General features: G+C 35.6%; 2 protein-coding genes and 1 pseudogene across 4 annotated transcripts; 1 reads left to right on the top strand and 2 right to left on the bottom strand.

The window, feature by feature from the left end:
- The first annotated feature begins 1,901 nt into the window (after positions 1-1,901).
- Positions 1,902-6,441, top strand: LOC120154114 (rubisco accumulation factor 1.1, chloroplastic-like). The gene is made up of 3 exons (XM_039165938.1): positions 1,902-2,006; positions 2,066-2,136; positions 5,056-6,441. The coding sequence occupies exons 1-3, from the start codon at positions 1,902-1,904 to the stop codon at positions 6,248-6,250; spliced, it is 1,371 nt and encodes a 456-aa protein (XP_039021869.1). The 3' UTR covers positions 6,251-6,441.
- Positions 6,442-6,858: 417 nt separating this feature from the next.
- Positions 6,859-7,734, bottom strand: LOC120153895 (annotated as a pseudogene).
- A 758-nt stretch (positions 7,735-8,492) lies between these two features.
- On the bottom strand, positions 8,493-12,549 carry LOC120154197. 3 transcript variants are annotated; one of them, XM_039166017.1, is made up of 2 exons: positions 12,166-12,549; positions 8,493-10,958 (listed from the first exon to the last, which is right to left on the bottom strand). In XM_039166017.1, exon 2 carries the CDS (start codon positions 10,889-10,891, stop codon positions 8,672-8,674), a length of 2,220 nt encoding a protein of 739 aa, XP_039021948.1. In that variant the 5' UTR covers positions 10,892-10,958; positions 12,166-12,549; the 3' UTR covers positions 8,493-8,671. The 3 variants fall into 3 exon arrangements, with proteins under 3 accessions (XP_039021948.1, XP_039021946.1, XP_039021947.1); XM_039166015.1 differs by having other exon boundaries at positions 8,493-10,972; XM_039166016.1 differs by lacking the exon at positions 12,166-12,549 and adding an exon at positions 11,861-11,914 and having other exon boundaries at positions 8,493-10,970.
- Positions 12,550-15,893: the final 3,344 nt, after the last annotated feature.

Consider the following 15,893-nt stretch of genomic DNA (forward strand, 5'->3'; position numbering starts at 1 on the left):
TTCTCGATGTGACATCTTAACATTCTAATTATCTAAGAAGAGTCTTTTTGACGTGTTTGGTGTTGTACATTTTGTTTACCGTTACAATATGTAATTGGTATTGGTTTCAACAGTTTGTAGGGCCATTTTCCTTTTCAATTTTGATTATAAACATTTGCTGAGCGAAAAAATATATATATAATCTTACGAGTTTAAACCAATACAAAGAAAGAGGACGAGAGAAAAATCAATTTGTTCTGTTGAATGATCGGGGATGACATTACAGCATGGTGACGTACGATAAAATAAATACAATGCATGTATTAATTTAGGTTCATATTTAGAAAAGACGAATCAATAGAAAGAAATTGGAGAAGAAAGGCGACCACAGCAGTTTGTGAGAAGAAGACTTTTGAAGTTAATGTTTTTCTGAGGTAAATAAAGTTTCAGGTACCAATTTCACTTCTCCTGTCCCTTTTTGAACACTCGATTTATAACATCTTACGATTAAATTAAAACTCTAGTTTCAGGTATTATTTTCACTTCTCCGGACCCATTTTGAACACTCGACTATGATTTTTTAGTATTAAGATAATACGTTGCTTTGGTAACAAGAGTTTTAGGAGTGTTTCATCGGTTCATTTTTAGATGGATGAGAGTTTTTTTTACATATATATTATCTTGTAATAACATCGTATTATTAAAAAAGTAATTATTTTGATATTAAAATGAAATTATATTTCATCATGCAACGTGGAAAATTTATTAGATGGACCCGGTTCACAAAGTCGTCTATGGTTCTAACTAATAAAATTCATTCGTCTCTTTGCTATGAGTAAAAAAGGAAATATTATTTATTTAGAAGTTACCTCGAGATGGATAAATCTCATATTTTCTCTGCAACGTGACAGCCATTTCAAACTGTCCCCTAAAAGATGAATTTGAAGGGTAGGCAGGCACCCACTTATGAAAGCAAAGCAGACTGTCTTATTTTTGAAGCCAAAACAAAATTACAGAGTGTAACTTAATTGGAAAAACAGTATAATGTCCTAAGTAGTAATTAATACCCAAATTCCAAATCCCATACAGACCAAGTTACATACACGAAAACAAGGATTGTTGGATTGTGTATAAGTTTGATTGATTTTAATGAAGATTGTAATCACCAATTTTATTCCAAAACAAATTAATTTAAAATATGAGAAGTCATACCTTACCACTCACTGTTGCACTGATCCCACCAATTCCATCAGATCCCAATTCTCTACCATCTCCATACCCTGTAATTTTCTTTTATTTTAGCTTATCGATGAAACTGGGTTATATAAAAACTCCAACAAGAAAAATGTAAGGGAGCATTCCATTTTTTCGGAAACAATAAAAGAAAAAAACTTTCTATAAATTTTATACTTTTTTCTAGAGCTTTTGAATTTAGAAACAAGTTTTGCAGTATTTTTAAATTGGACAGTAAAATTAATTTAGGGATTTGAAAAAAATTATCAAATGTTAGGATATTAATTAGGGTTAAATTAGGGTGTTACACTAATTTTATATGAAGTATTGACTTTATTTATGATTTTTTATGTCTATTTATAATTTTAAAAATTTTTGTATGCATTATCCTTGTCGTTTCCGTACCTATAATTTTAGAAATTGTCGTTTCCTGCGCGTATGATTGCAACATAGCTTGTATCAGTGGCCCCTCGTCGGTCGTTGGAATCTTCCACCTCGCGGGTTTGACAAAATTAATTTTGATGCAAGTTTCTCGTAAGGATAGAATTCAGGATGGTCAGGGGTGGTCATTCGTGACACTGAAGGTCTTATAATGGGAGTTTGTCGAAGGAAGTTAAGTCGGCTTACCTCGATCGGCCTTTGCAGCGGAAGCCGAGTCAGCTCTGCATGTTGTCCAGTTCGCGTTAGATATGGGGTTTTTACAGGTCATTTTCGAGAGAGACTCCAAGACTGTTATCAAGAAGCTCTTGTCTAATGCGCCAAACATTTTGGAAATAAGCAGTATGATTCGGGAGGTAAAAGGTCGAGCTCGAGGACTAAATGCATGTGATGTTTCCTTGATCCCTCACACCAGAAATCAGGTGGCCCATTACCTGGCGAGGATGCATTACTTTATTCCTCTAACAGTTTCTGGGATAAAGAAGAGTTAGCAGCGACGGATAGACGTTGGGTTGACCCCGTAGATGTGTGTTCTTTATGATCTATATGCTTTCTTCATCTTTTTACTGCATCTCTCTTCACTGTTAAATATGTTATAGATTTCTATATTATTTTAAATTTTAATCTTCATACCTTAATTTTATGATATTAAATTCATGTACTATGTTTGATTTTAAATCCATGGTTTGTCAATTTAACTTATGTTCAGTTATATTGTTAATTACTCACATAATATTTAGAGAAAAGTAAAAAATATATTTTTAGTTATCCACATTTACAATTTTTTAAAATTTGGCCCAAAAAGTTATAAATTATTGATAGGAAATTTTTACTGTTCAATTAATGATAAAAATTGTAAATTAAGAGGATTAAAAAATTATTTTTTTCTTTTCTAACTATTAGATAAGTCGATAGCAGTAAATTCAAAAAATGCCAAGGAAGGGACCAATATTTTCAAATCAAATACTGTACAATGACTCAATGTCTTAAAATTAAAGTACAAATATTAAATTTTAAATATTAAAATGGTAGAAGCACCCTTAGCATAAATAGCAACGGAACTTTGTGATAGAGTTTGAGGAGTCTTCAAAAATTTTAAAGGTTTAATTTACATATTTATATAAAAAAAATAAGGTTTAGCTAAAATTTTAAATTTTTGTAAGACGTAATGACTCATTTTTAAAAATTATGAGACGATCTAATTAAAAACATTAAAAATTTGAAATTTAATCTGAATTCTGCCATTGCTTAGCATATTTCAACTCATAATTATTTAAACATTGATATTGTTATTGCTGCAATGTTTAAAAGACTATTGTAAGTAATGCAAATGGTTCTTTTTCTTAATACTAAAATAATTGTTTAAACTATATCACTTTTCTTAAATAGGTGTTTAAACTATTTTTTGACTCATCCAGGAATTTAATGTTACAAACATTATCCATTTAGGTATTCGGACCTTTAACGACGTTAATTTCCCCTTTAAATGAAAAATGTTATAATATGGTGATTTTGAAATTTATTTTTTTAAATATATTAAAAATATTATGATATTTATAAAAAAACACTAACTTTTCTTATATTATAAAACAACCCCAAAATCCCAAATCCTAACCTTAATCCATCGCTGTCGTCTTTTTCAACCACGACCACCGAAATAGTCCCTACATCCTCCTATTTATGCTTCGTCGTAGTTTTCATCGATTGATCGTTGGGATCGCGATTTTTATCATAGGTTTCGCGGGTATAAAAAGTTGATTCATCGTCAATCGGCCGTAGACCGGTCACGATTTCATGGGGGTTTGGTCATCGGGGGGAGGAGAGGTCAAGTGGAGCTTCGTCGACAGCAAAAAGCGGCGGCTGACGTGGGTTTAGCGGTTGAAATGAAGGTTTTCAAAGTTTTACGTTTATTTCAAAATTTGTGTTCTCTTTTTTTAAAAATAAATAATTTTAACTTTTTAATTTTAAATAAAATTTTCAAAATTATCAGGTTGTGACACGTGTCACTTAACGGGGGAATTAACACTGTTGCTGGTCAGAGCACCTAAATGGGTAACATTTATAACGTTAGACACCGGGATGAGTCAAAAAATAGTTTAGGCACCTATTTAGGAAAATATGTATAGTTTTGGCACTTATTTTGGTATTAAGCATTTTTTATTTTTAAAGATTTAGCGTATTATGCATATATATATATAGTTAATATGTCTAAAATTTTTAATTTTTTTTAAATCTTAAAATTTTGAATATATGATTGTGGTGAAATCAAAATAATTTAATGTTTTAAATTTTAAATGTGAAGTTGTGGTTAAATTAAAATAGATTTTATTGGGACTTTTATCTCTTTTTAGATAATTTTGCTCATACCTCACACCTATATAAAGTCGGTCACAGTTCATTTCTAATCGCTCATCTAAATCATTACTCTTTTAATCATCTACATATCCTTATAGCCTTTGTTTTTTTTCCTAAGATTTTTTTTGCTTTAGTAATTCCCCCCCCCCCCCTTTTTCTTTGGGTATCCGAGAAAAAAAAATCATGAAATTATCAATTTTATGTCCCAATTAGGGGAATTGTTATCCTTTTATAGGAGAAGTAGAGGGTTAAAATTGTCAAATAACAATGATTCACTTTAACCACTCTCTAAGTATGGGTAACCCGCTCTAATTTTAACGCTCACTATTTGCATTGGTGTGGAACGAATGCAAATAGTGGGGCTAAATTTACTGGAATGAATTACTTGTATTTAAGGAGTGATTAGAGTGAATAATTATCAGTTGAAAATATTAACTAGATACTATTCCAATAAAAAGATAATTCATCTCCCTAATTGGAATGTACAATTGATGGTTTCATTATTTTATGATCGAAAAAAAGATTAAAGAGAACAAAATAATTAAGTTATACTTTTACTTCGGGTACGAGGTTTGGAAGATTATTATAAGATTATAGGATAACAACCCTTATAATGATTACAATAATCTAAAATATTACATTAAAATTATTAGTAAAATTACTAATTCCATTATATTACCACCCATCAGGAGGTAGGCTTAACCTGATCCATGAAAATATCTACAACCAAGTCAAATGAGCAAATGGGCTATGTGAAGCTTGAACAGGCCTAAACCCATAATCTAATTCCTCCCATAGATATTTTGAAGTAGTGAGATCAGATAAGGCAAACTTGCAGGACTCCATAGCTGACCTCCATTTTCGCCACTCCTCTCTGCAAATATTCTTTATCTTTTACTTTTCTCTTAACCATCCTCTCTTCAACCTCTCTCAAGCCATTCATCAATCCCAAGATTCCCTTCTTTTCTCCATTTTTAATCCAAACCCCATCTCTTTTATCTTCCCATCTCCCCTTTTCACCTTCGAAACCTCCCTTTAAACCCATCTCAGCCACCCTTATCCCGCCAATCCCCCACCTCAACAGCAACAGCTTTACCAGCCTTTCCGGCCACCTCCGTCTCCGCTCCCTCCTAAATTCCGGTCACTCGACATCCCGGGTCGCTTGGAGGTGTTGGCAAACCGGCTTGGCCTTTGGTTCGAGTATGCTCCACTTATCCCTTCTCTTTACCGGGAAGGCTTTACGCCTCCTTCTATAGAAGAAATCACTGGGGTTTCTGGGGTTGAGCAGAACAGACTGATAGTTGGTTCCCAGGTAAGAGACTCGCTTGTTCAATCCAATACTGATGAAGAGCTTATGTCTTTTTTCGATACCGGTGGTGCTGAATTGCTTTATGAGATTAGGCTTTTGAGTGCTTCTCAAAGAGCTGAAGCCGTTCGATATATAGTCGAAAATCGGCTTGATGCTAAAGGTGCACAGGATTTGGCTAGAGCTATTAAGGATTTCCCGAGAAGGCAAATGGATAAAGGTTGGAGTAGGTTTGATTATGGGCTTCCTGGGGATTGTTTGTCGTTTATGTATTATAGGCAAAGTAGGGAACATAGGAATCCTTCTGAAGAAAGAACTGCTGCTTTGAACCAAGCATTGGAATTGGCTGTGTCCGAGAGTGCTAGAAATGAGGTTTTAAGAGAGTTGGAGGGTGGGAAAGATGAAACAGAAGAGAAGGGAGATGATTTGGGAGCTCCGGTTCGGGTTCCAGTCGTTACGATGCATTCCGGTGAAGTTGCCGAGGCTTCTAGTGTGGTGTTTTTGCCTGTTTGTAAGGCGGAGGAGGGTGTCGAGCTGATTTTGGAAGCGCCTTTTGAATGTAGGAGTGGAGGGGATTTCGGTGTGGTGGAGGCTGAGAAAGAGTGGAAGAGGTGGGTGGTTTTGCCCGGTTGGGAACCGCTAGCCAGGTTAAAGGAAGGCGGCATTGCGGTCGTATTCAATGATGCAAGTGTTATACCGTGGAAGGCGAATAGGTGGTATATGGAAGAGGCTATTATAGTGGTTACAGATCGGAGTAGAAAAGAGGTCGAATTGGACGGTGCGTTTTACTTGGCGATGGTTGATGGTGCGTTGAAAGTGGATAGAGAATCGGAATTGAAGGAAATGGGTGTGAAGGAGTGTATAGGAACTGTGATATTGGTGGTTAGGCCACCTAAATATGGTACTAGTGATCAATTGAGCGATGAAGATTGGGAATGAAAAGAATCGAAACTTGAAAGTGGGTGGTTTTGTTTTAATCCTGATAGCAAATAGAGATATTACTGCAGGCCATCAATGCCCCCGTAGCTAGATTTCTGCAACATTCTATACGGTGCCAAATGATGGCTTCGTTTTTAGCGAATGAACGTGAGTGTAATACTTTGTTGCATTGTTTGTTTCATATCATGTAATGCATAAATTCATTCAACTACAAATATTGAATCATCCCGTTCGTTAACCGTGTTTGATATGCGATCTAATATTCCGCTAACCGTATCGTAAAGGTGCCTAGAATTCAATGTGCATTCCATCATTTTCATCCTCCTAAATATTAAGTTAGTAGGAAACATTTCAAGCAATGCAGTGTTCCCTTATATGGCACTTAATCACTTATAATCTGGTAGACACTGTGAATCTGTGGAACTTATTTCGGTGTTGGATCGACGTTTCTCTCCGGTATTTCAGTCTTTCACTCGGGGCTGGATCATCAAAAAGGTTTACAATTTTTCAACTTCCAACAAATTACAAATTGTATTATCCATTAACTATTTATGTAAACATTCTAGAGCAGTACTTGGTAATTAAAAAACACAGTACAGGCTTCTGCATCAATTCTCTTTTAGTTGACCACAGTTTTCGATCACATCAGGTTGTTAAGTCTTGCCACTATATGACCCTATTTTTTCATTTTCCTTGACAACATTGTAACCATCCACAACTTTACCAAAGGCGACATGTTTTCCATCGAGCCACGGGGTCTTCTCGGCGCATATAAAGAACTGAGAACCGTTGGTGTTTGCACCAGCATTTGCCATTGACAAACAACCAGGTCCGGAGTGTTTAAGCTTGAAGTTCTCATCTGCAAATTTCATGCCATAGATCGACTCCCCACCGGTGCCATTCCCCTCCTGAAATCTCCACCTTGACACATTAAGCTCGGGATGATTAGGTGAAATGCCGATCCTTTATAGTGCAACGGCTTCCCAGACATTCCAATACCTTTCTCCCCCGGTACAGAGAGCTCGGAAATTTTCAACAGTTTTTGGTACAACGTCAGCAAATAGCCCCATTACCATTCGTCCAGCTTTTGCTTTTCGAATCAAAATATCAAAGAAAACTTTGGGGTTTGACATTCTGTTAAACTAGGTAACACAACTGTAACAATATTCAAAATGTTCAGTACTCTCTTCAAATTCACATTTTATACAAAAGAACGTGAATCTCTGCATCTCGAAAAAAATGGGTCCAAGAAAGTGTAATCATCAACCTTTTAAACCTCAAGATAAATAATGGGTATTTATCAAAAGTAGAGACTTTTGAAGAGGATGATACTCATGATATTGCACAACTACTGAGCTCACAGATTTCCAGTAAAACAATCACCTGCGAGCCTTCGATGTGTGCTAATGTAAACATAAAAAGATCAAGCAAGTAATGAAGAAATGAAATGATATACCTTTGGGAGAGATGATGAGCGTTGGAGCTCGTAGACGCTGGGTAATGGAGATGGCAGCGATTGGGGTTTTAGGTGAACTTATATAGAAATGGATGGGTAGATTAGATTTTTAGGGTTTTAGCTGAGATATTGGGTTTTAGGGTTTACATATTGGGCACTATGTTTTTTTGACAGCCCACTTGTGTTTTACGAATTGGGTTCTTACTCGTCTTCCTTATTTGGTTCTCAATTACAATCTCATAATATTTGTATCGTAATTTCTTTTTACAGAAAATCAGTAATTACATTTTTTTCTAACATCATCTTTACCAATATCTAAATTAATTATGATAATAATATAATTATAAAATTTAAATAAAAATATAATTAAACTCGTAAATAGATCTAGTTTATATGAATTTTTATTTTATATAATAATTCATTCGTACGATCTGAATCTTAAAAAATAGAATGGTCATATTAAAATTTTGATTAAAATTAACGAGTTTTTACAAATATAATTATTTTATCTAAATTTAGTTTTTTTTTTCATCTGAATATTTTTTCCCTAACATTTGTGTATGCTCTCTACATTTTCCAGGTAGTGAATAATCATGCTGATGCATCATGCATGCATTAAAATGTTAAAAACAGTATCGACAAGCCGTCACGTTGTTTATTTAAACAGCTTTATTATAAATTATATTATATGTTAATTTTGTTTCCAGAAAACAGCACGGGTATGATTCACTTGATCTAGAATCATGAGGTAAATACTCTATAATTATTGAAGGAAGCATTCATATGGGACAAGTGGATAGCTGATACTAGGCATAATTCACATACATGACACAAATACAACAAAACATCGACTTGCAAATCTAATGAACGATAAACTAACAAAAAAGATTGATGGGAAACCAAGAGTAGAGATGGGACATACCCAAGTTCTAATGCAGTAAACTCAACTTCCTCAAAATCACAACCTAAATGGGCGCCGCACATGTTGTTCTAAAATGGCCCGTCTGATTACAGCGGCTGCAGTGCACAACCCGCTTCGCACGGCCACGATCTTCAGCTCGAACTCGCTTCTTTCGTGGTCGACCGGGTGGCTTAAGTGATTTGGGTGGGTGGATGATAACATCAAGGGCTTTGTTGGCATTCGGATCGCAGTGGGACGACTCTTTCCATAGACTTCTATCTGGAATGGGATGAATAGTTTGAGAATATGCCTTCCGGTATGTTGCAACGGTGAAACAGCTCTCAGTGAATCGATGAACATTCTGCCTGCAAGAAAGAAGTGCAGCCACAGCGTGTGCACAGGGCAAGCCATACAACTGCCAGCCACGACAAAGGCAGCAGCGGTTTCGAATGTCCACTATATTTGTTCCTTCCTGAGATATAACTTCGAATTCGGCTTCATTAGCACGAAGCACTTGATATGTACGTGCACATTCAAGGGCCTCCGCAACGCATCTTTCAGCAGAAGGCACAAGTATTGATGTCCACTGCATGCTTGTCTCTCGGCGTTCATTGAACCAAGTCATAAGCTGTCTCCTAATGCATTCCATCATCTGAATTATTGGAAGACCTGAAGCTTCTAAAAGCCAAGAATTCAGGGATTCAACTATGTTTGCTGTTAGATGCCCAAACCGTGTCCCTTCAAAATAAGCTGTTGCCCACAATCGAGGTGGGATTCGTCGGATCCAATACGCAGCATCTTGTGATATCTCTTCAATCTCAAGAATCTTTGCTTCAAATTCAATAACAGTCAGGGCATGAGCAGCATCCCATAGAAGGTTGACAAGCATAGTATTATTAAACTCCTTCCGAAAACTTTCACTCAAATGACGCATGCAAAATCCATGAAAAGCAGTAGGAAAATTTGCTTCAACACCATCCACAATGCCCTTCTGTCTATCAGACAAAATCGTAAGCCTTGGCATGTTTTCCGTATAAATTTCAAGCAGAGTATGAAGTTCGGAGAGAAACCACATCCAGTTTTCATCAGTCTCCTCATCGACGACGCCAAATGCCAGAGGAAACAAAGCACCGTCACCGTCAAAACCAGTAGCAAGAAGCAAAGTTCCAAGATATTTACTTTTCAAAAATGTTCTATCTAGCCCGAGAAGTGGTCGACAAGCATTCAGAAAACCATAAATAGAAGCCTGAAATGATATGAAGAGACGCTGGAAACAGCTATCTGTTGGGTTTCCATAAACAGTTGCAATACTCCCCGGATTTGTCTGCTTTATCTGTTCACAATACTGAGGGAGTAAGCGATACCCTTCCTCAAAAGATCCACGCATAGCAGCCATAATACGCTCCTTGCCTCGCCAGGCTTGCTTGTAAGATAAGGTTATTCCATGAACCCTATGAATCTCTTCCAATATCTCTTTTGGCTTGTAGTTAGGATTCTCCCTTAATCGCTGCTCAACAGAGTGTGCCACCCACTGCACAGAGGCTTGTTGATGGCCGAGATGATAGAGTCCTCCACATGTATGGGTCCCATGGATGGTTCTGATTGTGAATGTTGGAACACCAGGGAGCTTTGCTGCATGTATACGCCACGGACATCCCTCACTCGCACATTTGGCTGTGAAGCGAGTCTTGTCAGATTTTATGGTCTGTATTTCAAAGTGAAGAGCAATAGCTGTATCCCTCAATGCCCTGCGGCAGCTTTTAACATCAGGGAACTCCTGCCCAACTGCCAATTCATAACTCGGATTAGAATTCCGAAACTGGAGGACAGGAGGGAGACTGACTAAAACCTGGGATTGCTGCAAATCTCGGGCAGGATCAATTCCCATCTCTTGGTTATCAACCACAGCCAATTCCAGATTACCATCAAGCTCTTGGTTTTCAGAAACAACCAAAACATTATTCTCTGATAAAGTCAACTCATGGTCATCGTGGTCAGGTTTTCGATCTGTAGTTAAATTGTTACCATGCCTGTAACTGTGACCCACATCCCCTTCTTGATCATGGCTCTGTCCTAAATCCAATTCATGGTCATGAGAGTGACCTAAACCTAGGTCATGATCATGAGACTGTCCCAAGCCTAAATGATGATCATGGCCTGTTCCTAAATCCAATTCATGGTTCTGGGTGAGACCCAAATTATGATTATGGCCTAACACCAGTGTCTGATTCTGCCCCAATGCTAAACTGTGACTTTGTCCGAGTATCAGATCATTGTTTGCCATTGAATAAAACAACCAGTCTAGGAACCACAAATTAACTCAGACCCAAAACACAACCCGAATCTACAAACTGATAACACATACCTGCCAAATGAAATACCCGAAACACAATGAGAAGAAAAAGGAATGACTATATGAACGGGAAATCATGACAAATTAACAAGTTATTAACATACGGAGAGAAAGACATGAAGCAGTGTATCCAACCTATTTTGCAATATTTCAAATGCAGCCCAAAAGGTCGTTTTTTTTTTTGACAAAAGATCATTTTTGTTTTATCAACACTATCATCTTAATCATGAAAAGGAAACATGGGCACAACATATGGAATAATCCACTGAAAGCAGCAACCTTTCACTTGAATGGAAAGAAGTGAAATCAGATCGGCAACATCCATATTGCCCAAGAAAACATTTAGTCTTGAGTTTCGACTACTACTAATACTATATTAACCAACATAGGAAACAAATCAATATACATAACGAATGAAAAGGAAATCCAAATGCCAAGTAAAAGGGAATAACAAACACATAAACTCAACACCATTTTATTTATAAGAATTGGAGGTCTTGATAAAAAAAAAACCCTTCATAATTGTCGTAAAACTGAAAAGATTTAGCGACAAAAAGCGGAATGGGGAAAAGAGTTCCTCAAGTATTATTGAATGAGATGGTTAAAAATACCCCAAGGATTACAAAGCCTGAAAAAGTGCCACAGACATAATAGCTAATATTTTGCTTTCCAATTAGGCTTCCCTAATGTTCCAAACAAAGCAATTAAGCTTGGTGTCAAGTATATCTTGACCAAAAAGTTCAACATCTTACACATCCACACAAATAGCTAACATTTTACTTTCCTTCTCACTAACTTTCTATGTGAACAAAAACAAGTTCCATTTTATACATTCTTCATAAAATATTTTTTTGCTTGTTTGTTAGGGGTTTTTTTTTTTTTTGGGGGGGGGAGCAATGAGAAAATCTTTAAGCAGTGACTACTAGGGAACTCAGCAAAGATATAAAATTTAACACTCTGAAACTAAACTAACTGAATAAAATAACAATTTAAAAAAAAGAATATCCACCAATCAAACATAAAAATTCCTAAAACAAAACAAGAGCTTTAAGCAGCTTGCTTGAAAGTCTTAATAACTCTAAAGCACTTCATCCACACTAAAATTTAAGGGGGAGTCACTAAATTAGCAAAAACAAAGAACACCCATCAATTACAATTTACAACAATAAAAAAAAGGAAATCCGAGAAAACGAAGGTCGAAATACCTGGAACTGGAAACCCTAGCTGAAAACTAAAATGAACCCCATAAAATAACACGGACAATAAGCTTCAAGAAGCGTAAAAACGAGGTGGATATTGCAACAGAACACAAGGAACAAAACGTTGAAGCGAGAAACCACCCAGAAGGGAGGAAGAAACTAGGGTTTTTGGTGGGAAACACAATTGGATTGGAGTTATGCAGAGAAATGAGGAAGAAAATTTTAGAACGTTGGGGATTTGATTGTTTTTGGCGGGTAATAATTGTTAAAAGGGTAAGAAAGGGGTTTTCAATTTTCCGGGAGAAAATTGGGAATTAGGAAAAAAAAGGGACGAAGGAAGGGAAGGGCAAAGGGGAGATTGGGAAATTTACAGGGGCACAGAACTGAGCGTCAATGCGAGGTTTGAGTGTTTGGATTTTTAGGTTTGTTTAAACAACGATCAAGGGTATTTTTGTCAAAATATCTTCAACTTTGGGTTGCCCTTTTTTCTTTTGTTTGGGCTTTTTCGGAATCAACTCTTTTTTCATCGAAGGGCAATCACTAAAGAGTTCAAAGGGCCATTACAACGCTGCACGTTAGGGATAAGTAAAATTTGATTCCATTAGAGTAAATTGACTTTTTATTCTATTCAAAATTCAATTTGACTTGATTTAATTTGTAATTTCATAAAATCTTCAACTCGAAATTTTTTTAGATAAAGTTTGAATTATAAAATGGGATTTGAGTAACTCAAATACTTTAGTAATTAGTTGATTGAATTTGAAGTTTGAGTTGAATATCTCAATTCTGCATAATATATGTATATCACACATGAAATATATATATATAGAGAGAGAGAGAATCGCCTCAGTGACAAAAAATGTCTTATAATATTCGATTTTAACCAACTTTTTTTGGATTTGCCAAAATGACCAACAAAATCGCAATGCGAAATAAAAATCGCAACGCGATCTCCAGAATCGCAAATCAGTTCCCAGAATCGCAACGCGAATATGAAAATCGCAACGCGAACATATAAATCGCAACGCGATTCTGACTATCGCAACGAGTATCCGTAAAATCGCAACGCGTATCCGTAAATCGCAACAACAATACGTAAAATCACAACGCGTATCCGTAAATCGCAACGAGAATACGTAAATCGCAACACTTATCTGTAAATCGCAACGAGAATACGTAAATCGCAATGCGTATCCGTAAATCGCAACGACAATACATAAAATCGCAACGTGTATCCGTAAATCGCAATGCGAATACGTAAATCGCAATGCGAATCTATAAATCACAACGAGATTCTGACTATCGCAATACTAAATTTCAAATTCGCAACTCGATTTCTGAATTCGCAACAGGTTTTAATTTCGCAACACAAATGTTTTGGGTATATAACTACGCAGCAGCAACAACTCATAACCTAAATCCCTAAATCGCAACTCATTACATCTCCATCTATCACTCTCTCCGGCGACATCCGTTTCTATATCCAACGACATCCTTCCCCATCCGGCAACAGGTTTTAGTTTCGCAGCTCGTTTGTTTAGTAAATTAATTTACAATAATGAAATCATCTACTGTTGATCATGTTTGGATAGATTTGTGTTTTGGAGGGTCATGGGAGAATGTTCATGGTGTTTTACAATATATGCCTTTACCCATGAATCTTCAACTAAAACTGTCATTAAAAAAGTTAACTTATGAAACTCTAATGTTACGTGTTGCAAATAAATTGAATTTAGAGCCCCTAAGTAGATTTAGGCTATCTTATCAGAGAAATAGTAAAGTTTATTTGTTAACCGATAATGAAGATGTTGAACGATTCATTGCTTACATTAGTGTTTCAAGTGATGATGTTACATTGTATGTTGTTAAACCTATAAGTAGTGAAGTTGGGTCAGTAGCGGGTAGTAATCAACTAAGTTTTTCAACCCAGTTTATGGTGCTCAAAATGTAATGGTTCCACCACAATTTCATCACCAAGCAAATATTGTTTCACCACATTTCTAATACCAAACACAATCTTAAAACCCACAACCTTTCCCTAATCCAAATCCCAATCAACTTTCAGCACCAAATTCCGGTTTTCGTATTGACCAGTTAGACGATGATGAGCTAACAGAAAAAATTGTGAGTACTAGTCAGTATTCGAAATTTGATCTTGGTCACTACCCGGACTTTGATCTTGGTCAATACTCGGATTTTGATGATTTTTCAGAAAAAGAAACAGACCCTGTAACATCCGCAATACTGGGTTAGTGACTAAATTGAAAAGTTTTAGAATTTGGTGATCAATTTATGAAAAAATTGAAAAGTTTAGGGATTTAAAGTGTAATATTTTGATAGTGGATTAAATGGTAATTATGGAAGAATTGAAAGGGTATTATGGTCTTTTTATGTAAAAGATATTTATCTCTTATTTAAAGAGATAAGCTTATGGGTGAGGAAGTATCTGGAAAGCTTCATTCTTCTTCTTTCTTCTTCCCGTTGGTTTACTTCATAAGGGTGAGTTAATTTCAGCTTCTTAATTCTTGAATTTATAAATTAGTTTTGATTCTTTGGGTATTAAATAAGCTTAAGGAAAGCTTATATGGGATTTAAACAATAAGATAAAGGAATTATGAAGGAATTTGCAATATGAGTTTTAAGATGAAATTTTGATATGGTATGGTTGTTGAGGTTTTATGGATGAATTTGACTTGTCATCAATCTAATTAAGAAGTATGAAGTGTTAGAATTGGAATTAGAACACATTGAAAATTTGGTATGATTTTTGAATCTCATATGGAATATAGGATTTTGAGGTTTAAGATGGAATAAATGAATATAGATTGGTTTAAGTATGTGTACTAGAGTTAATAATGAAAAGGGGGATGATATATGAAGTGCTTGAGAGAAAATGAAGTAATTTTCAGGCTGAAATATGATTTATGGGCAAGGGGAATCGGTACCCATTCAAGGGGAACCGATACCCCTTCAAACGAACAAAAATTTCCAGAATGTCATGAGGGAATCGATACCCCCTTAGTAGGGAACCGATTCCCCCTAAAGGAAAATGTGGATATTGGTTTAATAAGTTCGTTTAAGTTGCTAGTATCCAATTACAAGGTGTAGGTATCTAATGATTGCCTCAAAATGTACATCTATGTAGATTCTGCGCGTAAAGCAATTCCGGAACATTTGGCAAGTAAGATCGATCAAGGGAAAGATAAGAGATTGAAATTGACTAGTGAGGCCAGGTGAGTGCATACTAGTGACATGTAGCGTTTAATGGAAATAAGACTTGCGATGAGTCTATTTCTAGAGTAATATGCATGAAGTCATAGACATGATTATGTGTTGGTTATAACTATATGTGATTATATGTATTACATTGATTGTATGTATGCATGACTAAAGATAATGATATGATTTGTATATGCTATATGATTTATGTAAGACTTTAATATGTAATAATGGAAGAACATGAAATAAGTTATATGATAGAGTCATAAGAAATGAAATGAACATGAGAGAATAAGATAATCAAGTATAAGTCATATGATATGGTATAAGTGATTATACGAGAAATGTTAGGAGACTCTAAGAGAATAGTATGAATTCGAGGGCATAAATAAGGATACATAAGTAATATAGGGAAGATCGATAAATTAAAGGAAACTATGGTTTATGTATTATAGTGAAGAGCTACAAAGTTTTATTAAAGAGTATTGTGGAAGTCATGAGAAATTGAAATAAAT

This window comes from Hibiscus syriacus, unplaced genomic scaffold (assembly GCF_006381635.1).
Source record: "Hibiscus syriacus cultivar Baekdansim isolate YM2019G1 unplaced genomic scaffold, ASM638163v2 tig00111105_pilon, whole genome shotgun sequence".
Taxonomy (NCBI): domain Eukaryota; kingdom Viridiplantae; phylum Streptophyta; class Magnoliopsida; order Malvales; family Malvaceae; genus Hibiscus; species Hibiscus syriacus.

Excerpts from the sequence above, each read along its gene's own strand:
- LOC120154197 (XM_039166017.1), bottom strand. The coding sequence starts at position 10,891 with ATGGCAAACAATGATCTGATACTCGGACAAAGTCACAGTTTAGCATTG.
- LOC120154114 (XM_039165938.1), top strand. The coding sequence starts at position 1,902 with ATGGGGTTTTTACAGGTCATTTTCGAGAGAGACTCCAAGACTGTTATC. Across the intron at positions 2,007-2,065 it reads TAAGCAGTATGATTCGGGAG|AAATCAGGTGGCCCATTACC; the intron begins GTAAAAGGTCGA and ends CCCTCACACCAG. Across the intron at positions 2,137-5,055 it reads AGTTTCTGGGATAAAGAAGA|CCACCCTTATCCCGCCAATC; the intron begins GTTAGCAGCGAC and ends AACCCATCTCAG.